This window comes from Canis aureus, chromosome 37, assembly GCF_053574225.1.
Source record: "Canis aureus isolate CA01 chromosome 37, VMU_Caureus_v.1.0, whole genome shotgun sequence".
Classification (NCBI taxonomy): domain Eukaryota; kingdom Metazoa; phylum Chordata; class Mammalia; order Carnivora; family Canidae; genus Canis; species Canis aureus.
Window position 1 is genome coordinate 2,914,351 of NC_135647.1, and position 25,253 is coordinate 2,939,603.

At 41.6% G+C, this 25,253-nt stretch overlaps 2 protein-coding genes across 8 annotated transcripts in view; one reads left to right on the forward strand and one right to left on the reverse strand.

Moving 5' to 3' along the window:
• The window catches only part of SLC17A1 (solute carrier family 17 member 1), a 77,503-nt gene that overhangs the window by 42,160 nt on the left and 10,090 nt on the right, over positions 1 to 25,253 (forward strand). For 2 of the 7 annotated variants that reach the window (XM_077886490.1, XM_077886492.1), the window contains one exon: positions 4,731 to 5,023. The exons of 1 other annotated variant lie outside the window; for it this stretch is intronic. The gene's annotated coding sequence lies outside the window, so the exon portion shown is untranslated. Of the gene's footprint in view, positions 1 to 4,730; positions 5,024 to 6,729; positions 10,665 to 10,853; positions 14,731 to 25,253 lie in introns of those variants that run through there. 4 more of the 7 variants (XR_013373922.1, XR_013373921.1, XR_013373920.1 and 1 more) reach the window with 4 other exon arrangements.
• SLC17A4 (solute carrier family 17 member 4) lies at positions 8,267 to 18,231 on the reverse strand. The gene is given in 11 exon segments (XM_077886496.1): positions 8,267 to 9,551; positions 10,686 to 10,776; positions 11,621 to 11,765; positions 11,849 to 11,981; positions 14,116 to 14,261; positions 14,264 to 14,276; positions 14,399 to 14,517; positions 16,390 to 16,470; positions 16,622 to 16,715; positions 16,806 to 17,039; positions 18,026 to 18,231. Coding segments are annotated over 11 exon segments (1,410 nt in total). The 5' UTR covers positions 18,161 to 18,231; the 3' UTR covers positions 8,267 to 9,332.

Genomic DNA, 25,253 nt, shown 5'->3' on the forward strand with positions numbered 1-25,253 from the left:
GACAGTTTGCACAATCAGCGGTGTTTCCCGGGCACAGACTGACACGTTGTTGCTGCAAAATGGGTCAATCTCAACTTTGCATCTTGATTGCAGAAGCTGGGGTGGAGGGTGGGAATTGGAAAGGGCTGAGTCATAGTCACATGTCTCTCCTCCGGCCCAGAGCCAAGGTAAGCTAAAGGGCTTGGGCCCCCATAATTGCGAAGAGCCAGGAACTGTGGGGTCCCTAGGTGCCTGGCAACGCCTTGCAGCCCCCCCGCCTGCGGCAGGCCCCTCCTGCTTCCCCACAGGAAGGAGCGGAGCTCCAGAGTCCGGAGGAGGTTGTGAGTTGACCCCAGTGTCACCTTTTCTCTGGATCCTCCTTGTCTGGAATTTAGCAAACAGCCCTTGTATGTACTGGTGTGAGGTAGTTCCCTCGTTTTCCTGCTTTTCTGCATCTGATCAGTTGCCTATTTTAGAGGTGGGTGTGGGGTGGGGAATTCCTACCGTAAGATTTTTCCTATAGGACTTCCTCTAGTAATCTCTTTACTGTGGGTAAACCAGTCAGTAAGGCTGTCCAGTAGTTTACATAACAATACAAAACTTGAATAGAGGGTTTTTAAGTGAAAAGGTATGGTTACGTGGGCCTCCAATCTTTAAAAATTTTGCATGTTATATTTTGTTGATATAAATGATTTTATTGAACCGATAGATTTAGGTGAATGCGTTTGGGCCTGTAAAGAGAAATAGACTGTCCAGTTCTGCAGCTCTCTCTGAAGCTGGAGACAGAAGGAAACCACGGGAGTGACAGAAAAGGTTCTCCTCCCCAGCGCACCCTAGAGTGGACTGGGTCATCGCACCCAGGTGTGGACTGGGTCCTGTGGCTTCTCCCTCTGAAATTATCACAGCTACCTGGCCAATTAGCCAGGAGGTTACCAAGGACTGTTGGCAGAGTTTAATCTCCTTCAAGCTTGTTATTTTATTTTTAACATTTATTTATATTTTTTTAAATTTTAATTCTAGTATCGTGAACACAGAGGTTATAGAAGTTTCAGGTGTACAATACAGTGATTCCACACTTGCATGTATTACTTGCTTACTCCCGCAAGATTTATAAATAGGCTGTGTCAGCCAATTAAATAGGGCAGTCCTTTGTCTTGCCACCATCAAGAAGCTGTGAGCCCACAGGGTCAGAAAAGGAGAGAGAGGAGTTCATGAAAATTCATGGTATCTTTATTGTCTTTACATCACTTACAGATGGTTAATGAACAGCTTAGTAGGAATTTGGATTTGTTTTCCAAGTGAATGAGTTTTACCAACATCATATTTTTTTAAGATTTTATTTATTTATTTATTCATTCATTCATTCATTCATTCATTCGTGAGAGACACAGAGAAAGAGGCAGAAGGAGAAGCAGGCTCCCTATGGGGAGCCTGATGTGCGGCTAGATCCCAGGACCCTGGGATCACCACCTGAGCCAAAGGCAGATGCTCAACAACTCAGCCACCCAGGTGCCCCAACATCATCTTTTTTTGAATACTTCACATTTGTTCCTCTGATTTAAAATACCAACCTTCCAGGGCACTTGAGTGGCTCAGTGGGTTAAGCTTCTGCCTTCTGCTCAGGTCATGATCTCAGGGTCCTGGGATCAAGCCCCCTATAGGGCACCCTGCTCAGTGGGGAGTCTGCTCCTCTCTCTCCCTTTGCAACTCCCCTGCTTGTGTGTGCTCTTTCACTATCTCAAGTAAATAAAATCTTTAAAACAAATAAAATACCATTTGGTAAAACAAACGCCAATATATTTATGTTCCTGGGCTTAATATAGAGTTTAATATCTATTGTTGCTGGGACCTGTTATGTACTATATTGATTGGTCTACATTTTTAACGTATGTATCAGGCTAATCAGACAATCTTTATCATCTTTATTTTTGAAGATGATAGTGTGTAATATCAGCTGTTTATTATCCCAGGAAAGTTTATAATCTTTTGGCTATTTTAAAAAATATTTTATTTATTTACTTGAGATAGAGATAGAGCAAAAGTGGGGGAAGAGGCAGAGGGAGGGGGGAAGCAGGCTCTCCACTGAGCGGGAAGCCTGGCAGGGCTCTATCCCAAAACCCTGAGATCATGAACTGAGCCAACAGCAGACGCTAAACTGAGTAAGGCTCCCAGGCACCCCTCATTGGACTATTTTAATAAAGATTTAACTGCAGTATTAAACTGCACCACATTGTAATTTAATCACGTTAGATTGCACTAAATCTATTTGGGAGAAACTAAGATCCCTGTACTAGTACAATCTCCCTTAAGAGAACATAGTAAGACCCCATCCCTGCATGCTGAACGTGGATTCAGTTTTTCTTGAGTCCAGTGCTCCAATTTGCTTCATGTGTTTAGTATACATTTCTTATAAAATTTAATTTATATATCCTGAATATTATTTTCATTTATTGTATTTTTCTTACACATTTGGGCTGGGATACAGGGGAGGTATTGTTTGAATATATTTATTTTTTCACTGAATAATGTAACTGTGGCCAACCTATCTTGTTAAGGTGGTTTGGGAATTGATTCTCTGGTTTCTAGGTAAATAATCGTATCACTTGCAAATAATAATAATAATAATTTTCTTTCCTCTCTTTTGATATCTTATCTCTTTCTTTCCCTCTTGACTCATGGCCCTTAGAATTTCCAGAACAAGCTTACATAATGGGTTAACACTAGTATTCCTTTATTCTTTATGGCTTTAAATGCATACACTCTACTTTTACTCTAATAAGTTGGTTGGTAGTTTATTTTCATGTAAATTTTTTACATAATTTGATAGTTCTTTCTGAAGAACTTCTGTACTGTTTTCCATAGTAGTGGCACCAATCTGCAATCCCACGAACAGTGCATGAAGGTTTTTTCCCATCCACATTCTTGTCAACACTTGTTCCTTATCTTTTTGATCATAGCCATTTTGACAGTTATGAGGTAATACCTCACTGTAGTTTTGATTTGTATTTTCATGGTGATATTAAGCATCTTTTCACGTGTCTGTTGGCCATCTGGATGTGTTCTTTGGAAAAATGTCTATTCCAATCCTCTGTTTTTTAACTGAATGGTAGTTTAAAAAAAAAAAAAAAAACTACTGAGTTGAGTTGTAGGAGTTCATCATGTATTTTGGGTGTTAACTTCTTATCAGATATGTCATTTGTGAATATCTTCTCCTATTCAGTAGGTTGCCTTTTTGTTATGTCAGTGGTTTCCTTTACTGTGCAAAAGATTTTTAGTTTGATGTCATCCTATTTATTTTTGCTTTTGTTTCCCTTGCCTGGGGAGATGGATCCAAAAAAATACTGCTAAGACCAATATCAGAGAGCTTATTGCCTATTTTTCTTTTTTCTAGGAGTTTTATGGTTTCGGATCTTATATTTAAGTCTTTAATCTATTTTAAATTTATTTTGTGTATGATACGAGAAAGTGGTGCAGTTTCATTGTTTTGCCTGGAACTATCCAGTTTTCTAAGCACCACTTATTGAAGTAACCATTTTTTCCTCATGGTATATTTTTCCCTGCTTTCTTACCCATGCTCCAACACCCTACTCTGAGACACCCCTCCTAGATCATGGAAACCCTCCTCATTTCTCTTGGGTGCTGACATCTTACACTAAGATCCAAGATAAACAAAGCTAGACGCTATTTAAAGTGGTAAGGACAGATTTTAATGAGTAATGTACTGTTGCAATAGGGAAATGAGTCTAGAGGGATCCTAACTCAAATTTTTATTCATCAGAGGTGAGGGACATTTTAAAGGGAGGACAAGGGAATAGGGACGGGGGATAAGTGAGAGCTTAGTAGAGTCAAAAAGGTGACGAATTACAAAAAGCAGGAAGGTTGGCCCATGTGAAACTCCCCTGGATTTGTTAACTTGTACTTATGGACATTGGCCTTCCTCACCTGCCTCACCCAGCTGGGCTGTCACCCAGCACAGATGCCGTCTGTACCCTGGTCAGACTTAAGCATGTGATGCCAGGATGTTGGGTACCAACTGTCCTTACCTCGCGTGGCCTCTGACACTCCTCACCCTGCCCTGCTCTGCAGCTCTAGGCTAGTCTGTTAGGCAAAGGAAGAATGTGTCTCGGCATTTACTCTTTCTGGATTTTATAACCAGGTAAGGCTGGGTTTCAGTCTGGTTTGCCAGAGAGCACTGTGCCAGTTAGCATAGGTTCCACCAATGTGCTCTTTGAAAGGATCCGGGATGTTATCAGCAGGACCAGAGTGTGGGGGAGGGAGGAGCACAGATCAGTCTTCGCTTCACTTTCTTAGTAACAAATTAGTTACAAAAAATAGGTATTTGCTGAAGTACAAAAAGTGTGCCTTGTTATTGTTGTAGATAAAATGTCTTCTTATTAGAGAGGGCAGCTGTGGTAAACAGCTTGTGCTCTAAACCCCAGGATGTGCAATGTTGGAGGATACTGCATAGACACAGGGCAAATGATGAATGGTTTTATATTGTGTGCCTGGACCTAGCACGGTGTTGGAATTGTTCACCAGACAGTCATATTTATTTTTATGTCGGGAGGAAAGAAGTGTAGCAGATGCCTAGGATGCTTATCCTTGTCACCAAGACAAGGAAGACAGATGGAGAAAAATCAACTTGGCCAGACTATTCCTTTGAACTGTGTTAAAGCTTTCCTCTATCTGCCTGGTATAAGGACTCATCAGTGACATTTGCATGCACTTTTTTCTTTTTCTACAAAACTTAGTGTAAAACAGAACACTAAGAGAGCCTGGGACTGACCTCCTTATTGAAGGGAAGAGGGGCCAGCCTGGTACCTGAGACTGAGAGGCAGTCAGCGTCCCAAGGAAGAAGATGGTATGTGCCTTCCTCAGAGCCTCATCCTGTCACACACCCTGGGCGCATTTCCTTTGTACCATGTATTGTTCATACAAGTAGCAGTTCTGAATTTTAAATGTGGGTTTATTCCTCTTCCACTCTTCATCAGTGGCTTTATAAATGGTTGCAAAGTTAACCAATAAACAAGCATAAGAAAGTAAATCTTATTCTAAGATTTCACGAAAGACCTGTCCCACAACTTTCAGCCTTCACTCTTCTGTGTTATAGATGTGTGGGTTCAATGGAAAATCTGAGATTTCTGTACTTTAAGGAAGCCCATTCTGGGGAAAACTGTACTAGTCAGTCCCAGGGAGAAATCAGACTTATTTTCAGAAGCAATTAGAAGTGACAGATGAGGAAAAAACAGAAGGGTCCACAGAAGGAAAGGAGAGGAGGAGAGGAATACACATCCACACGGGTGGCTCAGAAACAAATCAGAGACTTTGTGCCCTGATGTGATCTTCGCTGCTGAGAGCCTGGAGTTAGCGGTGTGATTCCTGGAGAAGTGGAAAGAACAGACTCGGTCTCTGGATCTCAACACTGGATGGGATGAGGAAGGGAATTCATAGGTTTAGATAATTCTGTGTCCTGGAAAACAAAGGAAATGAAAGAAAAATTGGATCCCTTACCTTCGCACCCATTTCTTCCCCACACCACCACAGACTGTTCTATTTGTTGAGCCACATAGTGATTGAACGAACACATACACACACACACACACACACACACACACACAAATATCTTGACACTGGCCAAGATGAGGTTCAGTGTGTTAAAGATCTTACAAAGTAATATGTGTCATGGTTCCTGCACTTCGGGAGCCTACAGTCAAAGGGGGTGGAGGGGAGTGTCATGAATGAATTGGGATGGGGGGAGGAACCAGGGGAGGTGTTGGAGGTGCCCCGAGGGCAGGACACAGTCTTCAGCCAGCTGCAAAAGGACAGGAGTGGCCCTCACACATCTCTCACCATCTACCCAACTGTGCTTCAGGTCCAAGTCCCTCCCTTACCCTCAGCCTACTCAGGAACCTGCATTTGGGTGTGTTCTTTAGCAGAGTCCTTTTTTTTTTTTTTTTCTAACTAGATTCTTCCCCCAGGTTTGAAACACGCTTGCCTTGAGATCCTTTCTTGATGCCATATCCTCCTCCGGCTGTCCCCTGGTCTCTCCCCAACTCTTGGCAGCCAGACATAGCAGCAGCTGGCTCCTTGCCACCACCTGCCCCCGCCTCTTGCCTGATCCCTGCAGAGGGCACGGGTAACTCCACTCCTTTCTGAAACACATGCTCTTTTCTTCCCTCTCTTAGCACCATATTCTCTTGGTTTTCCTTCTCTCCTTCTAATTTTTTCTTTTTAAATTTTTCTTAAAACGACAATTATCCGCCAGTCTGGCCATTCAGTGTTGGAGTTCTGTGAGGCTCATTCACAGGCTTTCCCTCCTTATGCCCTCCTGTCACTCAGGGCAGCATCCACCATGGTAAGCATTTCAATCACCAGGTGTATCTAGACGCTTCCTAGATTTATATGTGAAGCCAGGATTTCCCGTGCATCTACTTTCCTTCTTGTCATCTTCACTGGGGTGTGATCTCTGCCTCAGTGGCATCTCCACCCATCTAGTATCAAACCAAAACCTAGGAGTCCCCCGGGACACCTGCTCCCCATTCAGTATGCCAGTTTTGTCAGGTGCGTCTCCTACGGCAAGTGATCCGTTTACCCCTCACCACATTCCCCCCCCCACTCCTCCAGGGGCCAGTGCTTGCTCCTGGACTACATAGTGGACTCCTACTTCATCTTATTCCTTCGTGCAAAAACCTTGGAACACTAGGACCCTGATTATGACCCCTCCACTAACATTTGTCTTCTTGATTTCAGGATGGGATGAAAGACCAAGACACTTCCTGGCCCATCATGTGTTCTCACTCCTCCCACTCTCACAGCCTCCTCACCAACCACACAGCGCACATTCTTTGTGCTCTGGCCATACTGGGTTGCTCTTCCTGTCACCAAACCTTCGCTGGTGCTGTGTCCTCTTCCTGCAGTGCTCTTCCCCGTCTGCCTCCTGCATCTGTTAACATCGGTCCTTCAAGTCTCAGCTCAGTTGAACCTGTGGGCATGGTGGCTCTCTCTCCCTCTCCCACCGGAGCTGGTGCTCTTAACATCCATGCTTGTAACCGGTGTCTCCCTTTTTTATTTTATTTCCCACAGTGGTCATCCATGTACATTTGTGTCATCTACCTTCCTGAGATGTTGTCCTTCCTGAAGCTGTATCTGACTTTGGTTTCTGCCATGCCTTGTGTTATATGTTCATTAATACTCAGAGCTCAATGCTTTTGCTTTTTTGTTGTGGTGCCAATACTGCCCATTTGGGGGATTAAGGAAAGCGGACACATCGTACACACTCTCCAGACTTTGGAATGGGGTCAAGCCAGTGTAGGTCTTCAACACACATTTTAGGAAGCAAAGTCAAGTTTGTGAGGTGACTGCTGAGAGAGCCTTGCTGAAGGCAGGCAGGGTTGCAGTGGTCAAAGCAGAGAAAGGGCTTCCGGGGGAGGTGTGGCAGCTTGGACAGATGTTCAAGGGCATAGAAAGAATGCTGGACAATGTCTGTTCAGTAAAGTGCAAGGGATCTAAATGGATTCACAAACCAGATGCGGGGCAGAGTCAAGATGGCCAGAGAGAAGGAGTTGTGAAAAGTGGAGTCTCAGGGATGCCCGAGCGCTACATGATAGAGGCAGTGATAGAGGCAGCTCTGGTTCCAATGCCAGCATCTACAGAAAGCAAGTTACCTGAAATGGTCGAAGTTTCCTACCCCACTGGCATTAGCTGCAAGCCTGTGCATTTCTCTACACATGATGGATTCAGTCTTAATTGTCTTTTCCTCCTTGGTATTTTACCCTGGGGCATCTTACTTTTGCCACACCTCAGAATGGTCTCATTTTCCCGCATCACTTGATGTGAGAGCACCTTGACTTGCTCTGACATCCTGGCCTGGGTCACTGGATTGTGTATACACTACGACTTCCATTTTGGGGGGCTTTCTTTTGAAGATAGCTCTCAGGGTTCATCTTCTGGATGTTTGGACACAATTCCTCTTGTGATTCTCTGGTTCCAGCTTCCTTTTTTTGCTTTGGTAAGAAATTGTCCTCTGGTCCCTGATGCTTTTACCAGGATAACTGAAAGAAAATGCTTTCTGTACTCAACACTTCTGATGGCAAATGTGTAGATTTTCCACACTAAGCAGTTTTCTCATTCTCTGTGGGCACCAGCTGTGTGACCTATAATAGAAATCAATTCTGACACTAACTACCTGGAATTAGTGCAGCTCCCACAGGTTGAGGAGTCAGTCTACAAGGCTGCCCCCAAATTCAGAAAACCAATTATTATTTTTTTAAAGATTTTATTTATTTCTGAGAGATAGAGAGAGGAAGAGAGCACATGTGGGCAGAGGGAGAGGGAGAAGCAGACTCCCCACTGAGCAGTGAGCTCGATACAGGGCTCAATCCCAGGACTTCTGAGATCAGGATCTGAGCTGAAGGTAGACGACCAACTGAATGAGCCACCCAGGTGCCCCTTCAGACACCAATTAAAGTCATGGGTGCCTGAGGTACCCCTACTTCTGTTTGACTTAGTTTCAAAGTTGTGGGTTCCCATGACCCCACCCCCCTCACATTTGGTAATTTGCTAGAATGATTCACAGAACTCAAGAAAACAGTTTGCTTACTGTTACTACATCATAAGCAAAGGGAAAATATGCCTAGGGCAAGGAATATTGGGAGGAACACAGAGCTTCCCTGTCCTCTCCAGGTCACCACTGTCCCAGCACCTCCTGATGCTCATCAAGTCAGAAGCTCTTGGAACCATATCATTTAAAGTTTTATAGAGGCTTTATTGCATAGGCATGATTTAGTTAAGTGGCAATTGATGAATGACTCAATCTCTAGCCCTCATTCCTCCCTGTAGGTGGGATGGTAGAGCTAGAAGTTCCAACTTTCTAATCATGCCTTGGTGTTTCTGCTGACCAGCACCCCTCCTAAAGTTGTGGGTGGGTCCCCAGCCACCAGTCATCCCGATAGAATACTACAGAAGGCACTCTCGTCACTCCAGAAATTCCAAGGGTCTTAGAAGCGCTTGTGTCGGGAACCAGGGACCAAGTCCAAATATTATGACAAAAGGTGCTCCTATCATCTCTCACTCAAGAAATCTGAAATTTCACTTATCTTAAATTCTGGAGCTCTGTGCCAGAAAGTGGGGGCAGAGACCAAATATGTGTTTCTTATGAAGTCACAATAATAGTGGGCAGAGTGGGGAACACATAAAAATTCAGACACACTTGTGCTTTCAGGAGCCCTCAGTTGAGTAACTAGGCTTCCCCAGCTGCCACCCACCATTGCAAAATCTGCAGGCAGAACCTTCAGGATTATGCAGCCAAGCTCTCTCAGAAGATATTAGAAACAAAGCGTCTTCAAATTAAATGGCTATCCAGTGAAGCAGGTACTAAGAGGGAATGTCCATGAGGGCAAACGGTGCATGGCTGAGCATGAGAATGGAAGGCATCGGGTTTGCTCAGAACTGAGTGTCTGCCCTGTAGCCCAGTCCTGGACCTCTGCTCTGCCGAAGATGATGTAGAAGACCAGGCCCAACACGTAAATAGAAGCTGAAGTCAAGAAGACATTCCTCCAGCCTGACTCTGAATCCTGGAAGCCGGAAATTACAAATTGTTAGTGACCTCCTGGCTCTTGCCCTTCTGTTCGGAAAGGTCCTGGCGTTTGTCCTGCCCCCAGCCCTGTTCTGCTCAGCCTCTGTGCGCTTCCTGGTTGTCCCTGGAATATGCAGGTCATTTCCTGTGCCCTGGCCTTTCCTTTTGCTGGAATAGTCCTCCGCCTGATAACCATTTGTCTCACTCCCGTGTTGGCTTCCAGTCCATACTCAAATGTTATGTTTCCATTGAGACCTTCCGGGACCACCCTATTTAAAATTGAACTCCCACTCCCTCTTATGTACCCTCTTCTTTCCTGCTTTATTCTTTTCTTAGCACTATGCCACCATTCCATTTACTGCATATTTCACTGATTTCATTAGTTTTCCATCAGTTTCTTTCCTACAATATAAACTTCACCAGGGCAGGGACTCCTGTTTGTTTTATGCACTTCAACAGTGCCTGGCACAATCTAATGTTGAATTAATGAATGGATGTCATTAAGGAATGACAAGGGAAACAAATTCAGTTTGAGAATATCGATATTAAAAGCCATTTTCTGACAGTGTGCTAGTCAGCGGCTGGAAGGGAAACCCCTCAATCACCGGCAAACCAGAATGTTTGGCCTCTCTTACTTCGCAAGAAATGACATGAATATTGCTAGAAATGTTGATGATTAGCAGGAAAAACTTCTCTTCTAAAAACTCTTCAATGGGGCAGCCCGGGTGACTCATTTTAGGGCAAGCTTCAATCCAGGCTGTGATCCTGGAGTCCCAGGATCAAGTCCCATGTCGGGCTCCCTGTATGGAGCCTGCTTCTCCCTCTGCCTCTCTCTGCGTCTCTTATGAATAAGTAAATAAAATCTTTTAAAAATTTTTAAAAATAAAAAATAAAAACTCTTCAAGCCTAAACTCATAAAACTGAGTGCTCATCGTCGTTCCATACCCTAAATGTGGTAATTGTCCTACAGGAGCTGAGCTGAGGGTGATATCTTAAGGATGCTCAGGACTCTCGAATTTCAAGTTGAGCCACATTGATGAGGGGAAAAAAAAAACATCTTCAGACTAACTTCTCCTGAATGACCCCTATAGGTTTCTCTTACAAATATTTTTATCAGAGCATTTGACCTCACCTGATTAATTAAAAATCCAGCAACAGCAGAAGAAATGGCTCCCGATAGGTGACCAAAGTCTTGTGACATGCCCCTGAGAAAGCCGGTGTACCTGAGACAAAAGATTATTACAGTGGAAGCAAACTGTTCTTCTCAGCTTACTTGTGGCAACTCTCTGCTTGTCTCTAGGAATGCCTGGAGCTGACCCTTGGTTAAGCCTGAGTGAAACGTGCTGACTAGTGATTAGTATAGTCCTGTGGGATGGTCTGAGACTCCCAAAGGTAACCTGTACTAGTCAACATCATTTATACAAAATATACAAATTGATGGTTTGCATCTAGGTTATGTTCTCTTAGTTTCTGCTATGGAACCTGCTCTTGCAACCTTTTCTTTGGGCAAAAACAAGACTCCTCACTGGATGAGATGTTGGCTCCCCTGAGGCCAAGACATCTTCCATGGGTCACTGTGGTTGGTTATCTGAAGATAGAATGTGTTCTACTGACTGAAAGGATCCTGTGAGCTGTGTTTGGAAGTCCCAGGCATCTTTGATACTACCTCTGCCAAAGGTCAGCGTTTCTCTTGCTATCCTGTTAGTAAAGCTTTCCCTTTATTAAAGCCTTCTGTGTGCTGGCACCATGGGGTATTATGGATCTTTCAGTGACCTAGCCCCATGTGACTGCTGCATCCTCCAATAGAGATATTGGTGTGAGCTGTCTCCTGTCCCTGGTTAAGCTATGAGCATAGCCACTATATCCTCGTTTTCACCTAAAATCTCAGTTCACAGTAGTAGACTAGTTTTGGGCTCCTTCCAGGAATTATTTGGATATAGGACTGGTGCTGATATGTCCTGTAACCCCTGGCACGTATCCTTTACATGTAACTGGTGCATCAGAGCAAGTTTAGGGCTGTTAGACTTGAGCTGAGCTTCTGTGAGGATGAAGCAAAGGGGATCCTACCGAGGAACAATATCCAAGAAGTTAATGAGGGCTCCTGCATAGCAGAAAGTGGTGGTAGAAGATAGGGCCAAGGAGACCATACTGGTGCTGAGGTTGGATCTGACCCAGTGCAGGGACACGAGAACCACAGATGGGACGACAACCCCTAGAGCAGGAGGGCAAACACAGAGTGAATAAAAACCTCCCTGAACTTCCCACATCCATCCTAGGATACACCTCAGTGCTTACCTATGGCAGTGGAGAACTTCCTGATGGTCATGAGTCTGAGAATTTTTCTGGAGAGAAGAATATCTGCCAGTAGACCTCCAAGGATAGTGCTGATGAAGGCAATACTTATCAGCAGGGCTGACAGGATTCTACTCTGAGGACCAGAGATTAGTAAGGTGCATACCTCACTGCCCACATCACGACATAGATTGATCCTTGGGTGGCTTATCTATGTGTATAGTTTTTCTTTATATACCTATCTCCTTTAATACAAATTTCATATTACTGGAATGAGCCAACACAATTTTAGTGTCTGAGAAAAACTATAGTTTTTCAATATATAGTTCAATTTGCCAAAAAAAAAAAAAAGACTAATGTTCTCTTTATATGTAAAGATCATCTGGAAATAGATTTTTAAAAGATCAAATTCAGTAGAAAAATAGGCAAAAGATATGGACAATTTACAAAAAAAGGAAAATAAGTGGTTCCTGAATATATAAAAGGTATCCAACCTCATAGTAAAAAAGCCTACTTTTTCATGGCTCCAACTGGCAAAAATCCCACAGATTTTTGACCTGATCTGCAGGGATGCTATGAGAAACTGGGTACTTGTAGATACTATCAGTGCCCTGTGGAGAGCAATTTGATAATAGATCTAGAAGTTTATACTGCATTTAACCCTTATCTCAGATATATAGAAACAGTTGCACAGATGTATGGCAAATGAGCACGGTTTTCACTGCAGCATCACTCAAAGATGGGAAACAACCCAAATGTCTCTCAGTAAGGTTCCCATGTGCTGACTGGAAAGATCACCATGGTGTAGTATACAAAGAATAGCAGCATATACAGCACATAATGTTTTGTGTAAAAAAAAAAAAAAAAAAACAAGTGAGAAAATAACAATAATGTTTTGTGTAAAAAAAAAGTGAGAAAATAACAAGATACATTCATGTATGCTTGCATCCTCATAAAGAAACAGTGGAAGAATATATAAGGAATGAATAAGAAAGAGTTATCTGTGGCTGGGAGGGGCTGAGAGAACAGAGCAGACTGAGGACAGGAATGGGAATAAGATGTTTTCACTCCTACCTCTCTATATACTTTTTAAAATATTGAGCCCTGTTTTGATCCCTTCACCTTCTGTATTATGGTACTATTACAGAAAAGGTGAGGAAAAGAATGCTGTCCTTTATTGTGTATAACCCCCAAACGGAAAGGCTTAACTGTCGCCTTGTCCCAACTGTTTATATTATGGATGCATAAACCAAAAAAAGGTTCTGTGACTTAGGGAGAAACCATCCTGAGAGCAATGGGAGTCTGACTTCCCAGGCTGGGAAAGCCTACTGTCTGGTCTCAACTGATCTTTCCAGTCATTCCCAACAGCTGGCCTCGGGCACGTCTGGGCCTCATGTACCCTGATGGCTTCACCGGAGTTTCTGGTTTCATTGCCTGCTTCTGGATCTCCTTTTGTGAAGACCCTTAGCCACTCAGCCCGTGGGCTTTCTGATCTCTGTACCTCCAGCCTGCTTGCATGCATGCACCGGGACTTCAGCTCAGAAAGTCAGCTCTCTGTTGGCCAGTTAGCATGTTTTCAACCAGAGGAGCCCAGTTAACACGATAACACTGCTTTTTGAATACAAAACACAAGAATGTAAACAGCAATTCAATAACCTTGGAAGCTGCTACTAATAGGCTACAAAATCTGATAAGCTCGTTGCCATTTTTAAGACCTCCATCTTGTGGGCATTGTCCTTTCTGCCAGCCAGAGCATATGTTCATTTTGTGAAAAATCAGAGAGCTGTACACATACATGCACTTTTCTCTGTGTCATACCTGAATTTTAAAAAAATGTAGAAGAACATTATCTGCAAGATTTTGGTAGCAGTCCTATTTGGGACTTGATGTCTACTAATCATCTCGTTTTCAGCTTGTTGTTTGTGCTTCTCTTCTCTCGAAGGCAGAACTTGTTTTGTTAATGCTGTATTGTTTATGCTGCCAGCAGAATATCTTGTTTACAAATGTTGATTGGATTGAACATAAAAGTTTGTGTAGGTCTCTTAAAAAATAGGACATTCTGTGAATGTCACACTTACCTAGAACCACACCAGTCTTCCCCAATAAGCTGTGGGTCACAGTGAGATGAATCAGAATTCATGCAACCAATTTGCATTTCCTGCATGAAGATCCTGGACCTAATCCCCTGATTTTGTGGCCCAAAGTGAGACAGAGGATTATATAATGAAGCATCTAAACAGAAAGACAGGATAGACTTTCTCTATACTTACATCTCTGAGGTTAGCTTAAAGTACAGAGCTAATGTATGTTGGCATATATGCTATGAAAAAATAAAAAATCCAATATTCACTGAAATAAAAGACTAAAATGCCCCAAAGTGGTAGGGATTTGATCATAGCCTTAACGGGAAGAGACCGCCTGGTGAACAGTCCTGGAAGAAAGCAGATATCAATATCCCTCCATCAGAAGACAAGAGCTTTGCTCTAATGCCCTCTTCTCCCCTGAGACACCTGGGCAGACGAGGGAAATGGCAGATAAGTTCATCAAATGTACCTGTTGATGCAGTGAATACATGATATATTCCTTCTCACCGGTACTGATAGATAGATGATCTATGGGGTCATTATAAACAAGAGGAAACCAGAGAACAAAACAGGCACAGCCAATTCCACCTAGGAAGAGGATCCAGTTAGCCCTTGATAGGAGTTGTTTTAGTTGACTGCACTGAGGTGATTCCTGTGGTTGATAGAATGACTGACCCTAATATTCCACTCCTACCTGTATCCATACTGCAGCCCTATCATTGGCAGGGGGTGCTTCCCAGCCACTTATATTGGACAACCCAATGTTATCAGTATTGAGCAGAAATAAAATTCATCTTAAAATTGTCTTTTTTTAGAATCTTAAGAAAACCTTAAAAGCTCTTTATACTTGCTAGCTTGTCCTTTATACATTCCTTCGCAAAAACAGAGTGAAGAGCTACCATAGAGTATAGAACTACCGTGTACCAGGCAACTTGATAGATTTTAAGAGCATTAAGAATACAAAGATACAATTTTGCCCTCAAGGAAATTAAAATCAAATAGGGAGGAATAAATATGAAAATTACCACTGTTGTACATCAAGGGTAAAGTATGTCAATAAATACTTTACTGAGTTCCTTCTTTGTAGATACTGCTTATATTTCTGAAAACCATGAGCAGAGTAAGCCTCTCTCATTGCTTGAATAACTTTTGTAACCTGCCCTTCGAAGGTTCCTTGACAAAGCCTTCGCAGGTTGCCATGCTAAAGCAATCAGTCTTCACACGTTTTTTTTCCTAGTAAATATATTGACCTGATATTACAGGAACCCTTGATACAAGAATATTATCCTCTAATGGAAGCACCAGTGGTGCTCCCTGATCCTACTGAAATCACATGGTTTGCAAATGGGATTTCAGAGAATGTTTTAAAACTCAAATACCTGGGGCACCTGGGTAGCTAAGTGGTTGAGCGTCTGCCTTGGGCTTAGGTCATGATCCCAGGGTCTTGGGATTTGGTCCTGCATCAGGCTTCCCTGAGGAAGCCTGCTTCCCCCTCTGCATATGTCTCTGCCTCTCTCTGTGTGTCTCTCATGGATAAACAAACAAACAAACAAACAAACAAAAATCTTAAAAAAAAAACTTCTAATATAAACATTAGCTGCAAGCAACTGGGCAGATCCCAACAAGGGCTGGATAAAGGCAAAATTGTGAAGTAGTAGAATATTGCTTCTGGAACACTCCATGTGTCTTTGGGACCTTCCACAGCATTTCTCAGTGCATTCTGGCCTTCTTGAGCCTCACACCATCTGCCCTGTCTTGCAGGTTCTTCTAGTTGATTCCCTCTGCGTCGATCAGCATTTTATGATTAGGTCACAGTCTCACAATTTTCTGGTTGCAATAATAATAGGAGAATTTTAAAAAATGAAGTAAATAAGCCTAACTAAAAATATCATCCCACCAAGATACTGTTTTCAACATCTTTTTAAAAATATATATCCATCCTTGGATATTTGATTTTGCTTTATTTTTTTTAGTATTTTTTATTGGAGTTAGATTTGCCAACATATAGTATAACACCCAGTGCTCATCCTATCAAGTGCCCCCCTCAGTGCCTGTCACCCAGTCACCCTATTCCCCCCACCCACCTCCCCTTCCATTACCCCTTGTTCATTTTCCAGAGTTAGGAGTCTCTCATGTTTTGTCACCCTCTCTGAATGAGTGTTTTCAACATCTTAAGAAAGAAAGAAATCCCTATGGGGCTCATTGTGTGTCCAATTTAGAAGCAGGACAGCATGTTATGATGCCTTTAAAGCTATTAGGTTATTCTAGCTACACTTTCAAGCTGCTGAGATTTAAATGTCATTTTGCAAGATCTACAACATGATTAGCTCTGAACATTAACAACTTTATGTAAATATTCATATCTGTAGGATTTGGTTAACCATAGATGACCTGCATCACAAAAATCATACCCAGCATTTTCTGTCATAAAATCCTAAGATTTGAGAAGCCCAAACTCACCAGAGATATAGAAGATAGAAGGTCACCCTTTGGTCTGGCAGAGGAAACCACCGCCAAGCCAAGTATTGAAGGATCCCAACACATCCCGTAAACAGAAGAAAGGATGTTTTGGTTGAGTCAGGGTAGTGCTTTAGAGCAAAGAGACAGGGTAAGGAGTGTAAGTTCTTGCTTCTGTTGATAGGCCATTGCAGAGTACTCTTGGACAGTACATATGAGCTAACAATTTAGTTTCAATTACCTGATACAGCAATGCGGATGAGTTGATTCTTTTCTAGTGGGGGAGCCCATTTGACCCAAATTTAATACTGGCTTGTCAATACCATAACCTGGAAAAAAAGGAAAAAAAAAAAAAAAAGAGTTCCATTCTTAGTTATCTGAGGTCATTTGGAAGTCATACTCAGAAAGCATTTTAGTACCTGAGCTATTCCTTGAACTATCTGAAGGACCATGAGCAAGGCCACTCCTGCATCAGCTGCCAGTGGAATGAAGAAGGTCAAGATGGAGGAAAGAAGCAGGCCAACACCAACCAAATACTTAGCTTCAAAAATTCCAGCTATATACCCAGTAGGAATTTGAGCCAAGATTGAGACATAGTTGATGGAGCTGAGAATGATCCCTTGGACTTCAGGACTCCAGTCACATGTAGGAGCCTGGATGACAGAGAATCTCACTGTTTATCTTTGGCCAGAGAGTTAACAGTTTTTATTATGTAACCTAGAGAGGCAAGTTCTCTTTCCTTCTACTCCTGTCCAGTTCCTCCAGGCTACCAATTTCATTAAAAACCCCCAGCATATGCCCAACACACTCTTTCCTTTTATGCAGTTTCCCTGGTTCTACAATTAACTGACGAATGAAGAGGTACGATCCCATAAAGAAAGAAGGGCTATAAAGAAGAAAGCATTATAGGCAAGGTAACTTCAAAAAAATTATGTGAAGGAAGACAGTAAAAGTAAACACCGTGAAACTTATTTTGTGATTTTCATACTTGTAGGGCAAGAATGTATGTCCACTAAAGATTAAAATGGTGTCTTGCATGCTAACTTAGTCCTGGTTACACTCGTAGACACTAAATAGAGATAGAATCTTAGCTACATATAATGATCTCATGTAGGATAGTTCATTGAACACAGTTGACTCTTAATAACCCTTTAGATCAAACCATCTGAGTCAGAGAAGGGGTCTGGAGTCTCATTAAACTTACCACTGCTGGGCAGCCCAGGTAGCTCAGCGGTTTAGTGCTTTAGCCCAGGACCTGATCCTGGAGACCGGGGATCGAGTCCCACGTCGGGCTCCCTGCATGGAGCCTGCTTCTGCCTCTGCCTGTGCCTCTGCCTCTCTCTCTCTCTCTCTGTGTCTCTATGAATAAATAAATAAATAAATAAATAAATAAATAAATAAATAAATAAATAAAAACGCTTAATGGCCTCTAGCGCTGGGCAGCCTGGGTGGCTCAGCGGTTTAGCGCCACCTTCAGCCCAGGACCTGATCCTGGAGACCCGGGATCGAGTCCCACGTCGGGCTCCCTGCATGGAGCCTGCTTCTGCTTCTGCCTGTGTCTCTGCCTCTCTCTCTCTCTCTCTGTTTCTCTCATGAATAAATAAAATCTTTAAAAAATGAAATAAATAAATAAACTTACCACTCCCTTGAATTCCTATAGAGTTTCATTCCAGCTGTCCTGGGAGTCTGTGGAAGGCCTTTCCATGGAGGCATTGAGTGGGCCAAGCAGGGTTGTGTTGTTCACCGTAGCTGGCATGGCAATGCTCAGATTCATTTGTTGTGAGAGAATCAAAAAATTGCAGAGATGCACAATGAGGGCCAGCCCATGTCGGACCAAACAAAAGCCTGAGATAAAGGGGCACAGGAAGTCTCATAACTGGGGTGCTTTTCTCCCACCTTTCCTAAGTCTGGAAGAGGGAGAAGACTGCAATCTGTGGAGCAGAAATAGAGAGACAGCAGATGTTGCTTTGCAAATATCTAGTGGACACCTGTCCCCCTAGGAGGTGAGGGGGTCAGTAACTTCCTCAGAATCATTACTTAAGTGAAGACTTGAAGAAGGTGTGGAACTGGCCAGAGCAAGTACTAGGAAAGTTTTCCAGGCAGGGCTCTGGGATGAGCTCATGACAGTGGGAGTGGAAAAAAAAGTAAAATTGGACAGAGAAATGGCTGGAGCTGGTGGTTGATGGGAATGGATAATAAGAGAGAGGAGTTGTTAGAAATGACTCCAAAGGGCCCCAGTCTATTACCCAGGAACTCGGCAGATTAGCAGGCTGGGAGGAGACAAGACTTGAAAGGTAGGCTAGATCAGACTTCAGAAGCATTTCAACTTCATCTCAATACTGTAATCTGGGCTCGCACGAAATTTGCGTGATCCATGAGGGGCCTGGGGTTAGCCCTGGACTCAGTCCAGGTACATTAGTTTGGTAGCAGGTAGAAGGATCCATCAACTGTCCCTCTAGAGAAATTCTAGCGGTAAAATATGTGATCCTGTCCTCAAGGCATGTGGTTGTCCCGTTTCCTGGCTCCTACAAGGAAGCACATGCAGATAAAATGGCCAGCACTGTCTCCTGTTGTTATGACAGACCCTCACCTTTGGTTTAACTCTGGCAGCATTCACTTGAGACTATCCCCTCCCCCATCCACATGAATTTACGTTGGAGTTTTGATCAATATCCTATAGATACGGCAAATGACATTGCGAGCAATTGCCACGTGTACAGTGTTGACTTCTCTCAACCAAGAATACGGGGCTGCCTATGGATTCATGTCTTTTTCTCTGGCCCAAGCTGGAATTTTACAGTTAGTTCTCTTCAGTTAGAGTCCACACAAGTTTCTTAAGAGACTTTGTTTTGTTTCTATAACTGAGTCCTTTCTCTATTATTTTCATATTTCCTTTCTTTGAGTTTAGACCAAAAAACCAAACCCACATACAGGTGTTAAGTACTAATAATGGAAAACAATATATGATTATTCTTGTCATTTGTAACATTTCATCCTCTTGGGGAATTTATTCACTAGCAGTCTATAACCAGTTAAATAAGAGCCATGGGAGCAGGCACTCCTGCCATATCTGAATTCATTGAGCAGGTTTCTTGCATCACACCACTAAGTGTGCTGCTGGGACTTATGTTTGTTGGTGGGACTTGCATTTTTATTGTATGAAGCTATCCTGTCCTGTTTCTTATTATTTTGAGATAAATGCATGAGCTTTATGAAATGTATTTGAATCATAGAGTCAGACACCTGGATCTGCTCTACATACAGCTGTGTGTTCTTGGGCAAATTACTGAGTCTCTGAAGCCTCAGTTTTCCACCTGTAAAATGGGGTTAATAATAGAGCCATCTCAAGATGCTGTGGTGATTATTGAGTATGTTTATGTAGGCTCATTATAATTCTTATGAATAATATTTGACTGTGTTTACATTCTTGAAATGATCTTTTTTTTAAAGATTTTATTTATTCATTCATGAGAGACACAGAAAGAGGCAGAGACAGGCAGAGGGAGAAGTAGGCTCCCTGTGGAGAGCTCGATTCGGGACTCAATCCCAGGACCCTGGGATCATGACCAAAGCCAAATGCAGACCTTCAACCACTGAGCCACCAAGGCATCCCAAAATGATCTCTTCTTAATAGGCGGTTGACCAAGGTGTTGACCCACCTTGGTCAGTGCTCTGCTTTTCAAAGGTGTTATCTTATGAAAAGTCTGTATCCGTAAGAGAATTAATGAATCACATAATTATGAACCATTAAGAGTTTAGAGGAAAATAAGGTGTTCAACGGGTTTTCTTATGATATATTATAGAAAAACACTAAGTTGTAATATAGACAACATGGAGGAGGAAAAATGACTTTTATGATGGAAAAGAAAGGAAAAGCCTATCCTCTTTGAGGCAGGTCTGGATCTTTATGAGCAGAGAGATCTAATTGGATGCTCCTAGACTTAGAATCAGAAAAACCAAGACTGGTTTCCATATTTTCTACTTAGCATCTGCTCTGAATTTTTTCATTCATCTATAAATAATGTCTTGATATCTACTTGTCCTTTATACCTTCAAGGTTTCCTGCAAGAAGTGAAATAATTCTCCATAAAACAATGCTTTATAGCTATATAGAATTCTTGGCAATAGGTGGCAGTATCATGCTATATATCACCGAAAGGAAAGTAACCAGTACATGATTTTACCTTTCCTAGAGATTCGCGCTTGAGCCACGTTTAGATTACCATCACTGGAAGTATCTCCCACTGCCTTGGCGTCTGCTCTAATAAGCATTTTGGTTCTCTTCTCCCAGAGACTGCTATTCACCTACTGAAATAAAAGAATGCCAAAGCAAATACAGGGTGACAAGTGTCCTTTATCACACATGACACTGCCCCAATTCTAAGAATTAGGGGGAAATATTTGAAGGGGAAAGTGCTAAATTAGGGTTCAGGAGACCTCATTTGTTGTGCAGATTCTATCACTAGCCAGTTGTGTGGCCCGGGGAAGTAACTCACAGTTACCCTGAGTCTCAGTCTCTGCTTCTCTGAAATGAAGGGTCTGGTCTAGATTGCCTTCATGGACTGTAGTATCCTTTCCAGTTCCGTGTTCCTATGTCTCTCAACAGATACGTGTATCAACTGGATGGATGTTAAAACTTGACAATCTCCTTTGAAATTTCATCTGGAAGATTTCAATTTCTTAAATTACCTGAAAAACTGTATTATAAAACATCTAGATATACCACATAAAATATGGCAAACATCTTTTTAAATATATAGCTTCAAAGATAGTAAGAGTTATCCCCATGGATGTAATGAAAATTTTGCAGTATGAACAAACTTCAGTTGACTTTGAGACTGGGGTGGGAAGTAGACATCAGTTTCAGTGATGCATGGTCTTAAGATCTAGGTCTCTGGGAATGAGAGATGAAGTCTTAGACCTCTGCTAAGAAGGCAATTATAATGGAGATCTTATTATGAGCCAGAACCTTCAAAGTGGTTCAAAACTGAGTTTCCTCTGTCCATTGCAACTGGGAAACAGTGATAGTTTACATCATCCTGAGCTCTGATTTGCAAAGAAAGAGCCTCTCCTGGGGGTGGCAGTTCACACTATTTTCATTGTCTGAGAACTCTCTCTCAGGTGAAAAACTGAACTAAGAACTGGGCCCAAGCCAATTTCCTTAACACAGATCACATAAAATTACTGAAGATGAAGCTCCACTTCATATGACTTCCAGATCCAAAATTATAAACACTCACAGAAGCAACCATCCAAGGCAAGTCCTCAGACTCAACACGTAGCAGGATCAACTTTCTGAGAACTTCCAAGAGTAGGATAAACTGATAAATGCCTTATATAAGCATGCTTAAAATAATAGAAGAAATAAAGGCTAGACTCTAAAATGTAAGAAGATACCCAAAAGAACAAGCAAATTTAAGAAAGACACTACTTGTGGGAATCCCTGGGTAGCTCTGTGGTTTAGCACCTGCTTTTGGCCAAGGGCGTGATCCTGGAGTCCGGGGATCGAATCCCACATCGGGCTCCCTGCATGGAGCCTGCTTCTCCCTCTGCCTGTGTCTCTGCCTCTCTCTCTGTGTGTCTTTCATGAATAAATAAATAAATAAAATCTTTAAAAAAGTCACTACTTGAAATACAAAAGGCAAATTTAGGCATTGAAATTAGAAACTAAGTCATTAGTCATTAGACAACTAGCTAATGACTGAATAATTACAATAGAAGCTGCAACAGAATTACACAGAATAAAGTAATTTATACAGAATAAGTTTTACAGACTAAGTAAATTATACAGAGTAAAGCTCAGAGTGATAATGACTTATGGTAGCAAAGTTAGGGGACTTGGAAAATAGAGTGAAAATGTCTGGTATATGTTGAATATGACTTTTGGGAAAAGAAAATGAATAGAAACAAGGAGAGCTAATGCTTTAAGAAATAAAAGGACTTTTCCAGAATAAGTGAAACAATATTTCTCAGAGTCAGGAATCACAGTGAGTCTGAAGCCAGAGAAATTAAGTTAAAGCTATACCTAGACATATCATAAGGGTCCTCCGGGATACAAAATACATGAAACTTATCTGTAACGATAGATACCATAAAAGGTCACTGGCGGGGGTGGAGGGATAGAAAGTAAATACATTATGATATCAGATAAGAAAGCAGTGTTTTTTTAACCTTCAAGATAATAATAATTTTTTTAAAGACAGTATAAGAAAGTAGGTGAAGAGTAGGAACTATCAGTACAATACAATACAGAAACACAGATGAAGAATAGACATGGCAAAATGCACCCTGCCTTACTATCAAAGACATGGATATTAGAAGAACAAGATCTTATTATTTCTTACCTGTATGCTTCCATAAATATTTAAAAGACTTATCCCGAGGTTAGACAAAAATGTGGGGGAAATAAGCTATTGTTTGGGGAGTCAGGGCATCTTTCCACTTGGTACTGCTGCTTCATGGCATCTGCCAGGGAATAACATGCACAGGCACACAAACGCTTGTCCCAAGATAATCCTTGTAGCAATATTTGTAAAAGTGAAAAATTAGCAGCTAACTAGCAGCCATTAATGTTTGAGTAGTTAAATAAAGTAAAGTACATATATTTTTGGAATATTATATAGTCATCAAAAAGAACTAATAAAATCTTTCTACGTATTGAAGATTTAAAGGACATATTAAGTGAAAAAAGCAAGTTGTAAATTCAAAGGGATGCATGCACCTCTATGTTTATAGCAGCATTATTTACAAGAGCCAAGATATGGAAGCAGCCCCCTGTCCATCAATGAAATATTACTCAGCCATAAAAAGAATGAAATCCTGCATTTGTAACAATGGATAGAGCTAGAGAATATAATGTTAAGTAAAATAAGTCAGAGAAAGAGAAATACCATATGATTTCATTTGTATGTGGAATTTAAGAAGCAAAACAAGCAAACAAAGGGAAAACAGAGAGAGAGAAAGAAACAGACTTTTAATTCTAGAGAACACAGGATATTCACCAGAGGGGATATGGGTAGGGGATGGGCCTTAAGGAGGGCACTTGTGATGAAAATGGGTGTTGTATAAAAGTGATGAATCACTATAATGTACACCTGAAACTAACACAACCCTGTGTGTTAACTAATTGGAATTAAAATAAAAATCTAACAAAGAGAAAAAAGCAAGTTGTAGAACAGTAAGTACCAAGGTAATAAAATAAGTAAAACATACATCTGCATAACATTACCTTATGTAATTTATGTATTTATAAGTGAATGGAAAATTATGAAAAGAAAAAAATCACATTGAGACAATGACAGCTCTCATCTACATTGTCCCAAGTTCTGGTTTTAAAATTAAGATACATTAATCTGGTAATGCTGGTCAAATATATAGAAGGGAATGCAGACCAGACTGAGGATCTGTTTTGGAGTGAAAGCCAATAAGAATTGCTAATGAGGTGGGTAGGGGATGAGAGAATGGGAGAGATTATTGGAGACTTCTAGATTTATGGCTTGTACAAATGACTAAATGGTGTTATACTCCACAGAGATGGGAAAGCAAGTGGGAGGGAAGCAGGTTTCCAGAAGAAAACTGGGAGTTTCATTCTGCAGTTGGTGTTGAGATGACTGTTAGACCCAGAAGGGAAGATGGTCGGGTAAGCATTGTGTCTATGAATCTGTAGCTTGAGACAAGGGGGCTCAGGTAGAAATATAAATTTGAAAGTCCTCATTTTTATCTATTTACTTACAGACTAAGTAAATGAGGAACAAACCTGCAAGGATATTGAATGAGTCATTCTATCAATTTACTGTCCTACTCCCTGGCCAAGACTGATTCTGTGTTTATTCCCTTTGCATTAACCCTTGTCTTGCTCTTCTGCTCTTCACTAGTTCACCCTGGAGTGAGACTCTTCTATAAGGTTCCCTTGCTGAGCTATTAGTAGCTCCCATGTTTTTATATCTGGTCTCAGCACTGAACATTTCCTCCATATAGGAAGCAGCTGGCGGCTCATATTCATAACTCCAAAATCAAAATCCTTTGCCCCAAACTCTTCACCCAGTAACTACTTCCCAAAGTCACAGGATTGCATTTTGTTTTGCTTTTCCCCATGCATAAATTCACTGGAGAGGTCTCATCTGTTTTGGTTAATTTGATCTTTTAGCCCTGATAAAAATCTTCCTTTGCCCCAGAATTCAGCTTTTGTATTCATTGTCTCACCACAGATGTGGTCAGTGCTTTATTATTATTATTATTATTATTATTATTATTATTATTATTACATCCCACAAAAATAAGCCCAATAAAGAATCTTAAACTAAAGGTATCTAGTCTGGTCCCAATATTTGGGTGATGTTAACCCTTAAAAGCATAGTTTAAAATTGCTGGTTCACCTCCACATGCTTCAGATAATTCGGACTCCGGCTCTGAAACTGTTCTTTTGGATGAATTTATTCCCCGAAGTTTTATTCTCTGGAGTTCTGGGGCTTTTGTTTCTTTTAGAATAAGGTGATATCCTCCTTTACTTTTCAGAATTATCTTAGGAAAGAAGAATTATTTTCCCTACCCCACAACCTCCATCCCAAGAGAGCAAATGAGAGAAAGACCAATTTCCATCATCTCAAAAGCAGAATATTAAGGGGAAAGATTGAAAGCTAATCTGAGGGAGTTAGAGTGCGAGGTCCTTATTCCTTTCCAGTAGATTCCCTTAAGCTTTTCAGAATTTTCTGCATTGCCCTGTATTGCTCCAGGAGGTAAATGATTACCTCAAAACCTTTAGCCTTTATGTTACTTAATGGGAAGATTGTTTTGGGTGAGTGGTTTAATTTGTAACTTTTATTAATTGACTGGTAGACCAAGCTCATTAGACCTTCCTCAGGTTCCAT